Below are 3,509 nucleotides of genomic sequence, written 5' to 3' on the forward strand. Positions count from 1 at the left end.
AGAAACACTGAATATATATATATATATATATATTTTTTTTATTTTTATTCATAGATATTTATATGGTATGGTAATTCCACTGGGGGAAAAAAACTCTAAACTAATTTTTAACGAATAATCAAAATGCACACACTTTGAATCAAAGAGGGATTTTTTAATAAAAAGCAGAACCAAAATGCATTTAAAAAGAGCTGACACTGAGAAAGCTTTTCCCTTTCCATTTTCCCCTTGAGAGCCTGACCAGCTGAAAGCTTGCAGCAAGCCGCATTCCTCGAAATAAAAAAAAAAAAGAAAAGAAAAGAGAAACAACAACAAAAAGTACATAGTCTCGAAAACAATATATAGAGAACAGTAAGATCTTAATGGACAGCGATGAGAGTGAGAAATTGTGAAGCTTCATTATTTCACTGCATGCATCTCTACTACAGCTCTCCCTGTCTGACCCTTTAACAATGACCTTGAAAAATGACGTCAGTTTAGATACGATAGGAAGAGTTTAATTTCAGATTAAATGAACATGGGTTACCAAGAGATAATCTGAATCATACCCTGTGCTCCCTTATAAACATTAGTACTGGTGGATCTGGATAGGGTTAATTATTATGGCACACTGACCTGATTGAAGAACGTTGCGCAAGATTAAAATTAGTGGCGGAAGGGTGCACTGGGACCAGATCAATGCTGCATTTCAACCAAAGTTTGACGTGGGATGTTTCTATCACTGGCTTCCAACCACAACCTTTTTTTTTTTTTTTTTGGAAAAAAGAAATTGAATTCCATTAAACAAATAAAATGATTTGCAAAGTTTACAATTATTTTATTATTTTTACGAAAAATTTGTTTAGACTTTTTAGTGACTTTTCACAGTTCTTTTTTTTTTTGGCCTTGTATATTAAATAAAATAAAAAATAAACAAAAAATGTGATATCTTTTATTTATTCATATTTATAAAATACTGACAAAACTCATGTAAAATGTGTTTTTAACTAGACATTGTCATGGACAGTAACTCTTAAGAGTCGGTTCTTTTTAGTGAATCAACTATGTATATGAGTGATGCTTTTGAATCAGTTATTTTTGGTGAATCAGAAACATACAGCGCAAGCAATAAAGTCTGATTCCTAAACACACGATGAACAATCGTCGTAACTATGCTGTTATAAATCTCTCTATAAGTTGCAATAAGCTGCATGTGTTTGATTCACCAAAATGAACAAAATCAAAAGAGTCATGTGTTTGAGTTGATTTATAAATCAAAGAATCAACTGAAAGGAGTCATTTATTCAGGAAACAATCTTCCCTGGTTGCACTGTATTTATTTTGATTCAACAAAAAGAATCTACTCTAAAGTGTCATTCATTCAGGTAACTGGATTTCCCTTGTTGTGCCGTATGTTTTTGATTCACCAAAAAGAATTGACTCAAAAGAGTCAATCATTCAGGAACCGGACTTCAGTGCACGCGTTGTATGTTTTTGATTGACCAAAAAGACTCAAAAGCATCTCTCATATTTGTTGTTGATTCACTAAAAAGATCCAACTCTTAAGAGTTACTCGCCATGCTCAGAACCTTTCAAACCAATGATGAAGAAATGCTTTCTGTTATTATTTTTGTATTTTAGTATGTATTTCCACATCTACGGAGAATGCGCATGCAAAAACCATTAACACAACCGAATGCCTTTTGGATCTGGTGCTTCAGTTGCATTCCCTTGCGCATTCAGAACTGAATGTAACACAGCATTTGATATGGAAATTCTAAAGTTGCTTATAGGCATACTGATTGGCCAATTAGTCTGTCAGTCAAAACAGGGCGGAGCTCTACACTACATAGCTGTAAACCTCTAACACAGCAAAAAGCAGATAAATGCATCATGGGGAATGTAGTCATGTGTAAAAAAGCACATAATGTCAAATCTACGAACCATAGTAATCATAAGAATAATGATAATAATAACAATAATAGCAATAATAACAACTTATAACAAGAGAATTTTAGAGAGTATAAAAGCAATTGTGTTAACACATGAAGAGCGAGCTTCGGTGGGTCTACCTGGGGTAGTTCTTGGGGTACCGTTGCCTGATAAGTGTGTAAACATTTGCAGGGGATGACAATCTTGGCTCAAATATGTAAACAGTGAACACTGCGATGCCTTTTACGACATCATTCTCCTGTGATGGAGCCACAGCAATACTGCAAGGAGGAAAAGTGTTAGGGGAGGGGGCTTGTGTGTGAAAAATAGCCTGTTAATTGCGTCTCGGGGGTTCATGTCAAACATGCAGGCCATGACAAACATGGCAGTGCACTGAGAAACATGCATCAACCAACAGTTTGGGGTTAAATCCCCATGAATTGCTCAGTTTTCCCGTAGTTTGCAGTGATGACGCCACTGCCATACTTCAGGACTTGATCATTGTATCCCAGCGGTCAACAAAACATGTTCTCAATCGTTTAACTTAGTGTTACATGAGGCCATACAATGCAACCTTGATCAGTATTGTATATCAGTATATAAACTCCCTAAAAAGATGGCGCGAGGCCATCGAAACCTTAGAAAGACGTTAGAAAAGAAAGACACTTGCTGAGGTCTTTTGAAGAATGCTGAGGGATAGATCTTGCGGTGGACTAACTTTAAACACACAGACGTACACGTCCTTGTCCATATTGTGTGACAGGATGACTGGAACAGTCAATGTACGCATTCTTCCATGCAACAGCCTTCATTCGGATATCCGGGTCATGGCACCAGAAAATGGCCTCCACCCCTTTAAGGGCCCCAGAGAAGCTTCAGAAGTGCAAAGGCAAGTAAATCTTTAATTTTGTTCTTCAGATCAGATGTAAACACGGAGAGTCCAGGGGTGGATGGAGAACCAAGGTCCACAAAATCACACACCTTTACGCTGCTTTGAGCTGATTGGTGGTTTTCTCCTTTCCTTCACCCCCCCTCTCTTGTCTGTGTTCTCCATCTGTCATCCATTGTTTTTTATGACTTACCAACCCTCTCAATCACCCTGCCCTCATCTGTCGGGAAGCTTGACGAATGCCTCCTCCTGCTGTTTTTCCTTTCAGTCACTTCTCTCGCCCTCTCTTTGCCTCTCCCCTCTCTCTCCGTGGCATTGATTTTTTGAATTATGGCCGGGTCCTAAGTCTCCTCTTCTCCAGTTGACACAACCAATCTTGCAGCCACTGAGAGGTGGTCAGTCAATCCAGCAAGTTGAGTGATGAAGCTGAACTCCTCTATATCCTTTAAGGGGTGATAGATTTTAGAAGTTTTTAATAACTATTAAAATAACAGCAAGAAATATATCATATAGAAATTCATACCTCATGGCACCAAAGGGTTAAGTAGGCCTAAGCGTAACTAAACATAATAGGTTATTTCTTGACTAGAATACTGTACAGTATTTATGCACCAATGAAGCTAGTAACGCTATTTCTTCACTATATAGTATACTATATATATATATATATATATATATATATTAGGGGTGTAACGGTTCACAAAATTCA

The 3,509-nt window shown here is 37.2% G+C and overlaps 1 protein-coding gene across 1 annotated transcript in view; it reads right to left on the reverse strand.

The window, feature by feature from the left end:
- Positions 1-2,965: 2,965 nt before the first annotated feature.
- The window catches only part of LOC107714064 (sphingomyelin phosphodiesterase 3-like), a 27,369-nt gene continuing 26,825 nt past the window's right edge, over positions 2,966-3,509 (reverse strand). Inside the window, exon 6 of the mRNA XM_016519769.1 lies at positions 2,966-3,243. Within this exon, the coding sequence (XP_016375255.1) occupies positions 3,142-3,243 (102 nt within the window). The 3' untranslated portion in view covers positions 2,966-3,141. The remainder of the gene's footprint in view (positions 3,244-3,509) is intronic.

The sequence above is a fragment of the Sinocyclocheilus rhinocerous genome, unplaced genomic scaffold (assembly GCF_001515625.1).
Source record: "Sinocyclocheilus rhinocerous isolate Xijiao unplaced genomic scaffold, SAMN03320098_v1.1 scaffold568, whole genome shotgun sequence".
NCBI classification, from domain to species: Eukaryota; Metazoa; Chordata; class Actinopteri; order Cypriniformes; family Cyprinidae; genus Sinocyclocheilus; species Sinocyclocheilus rhinocerous.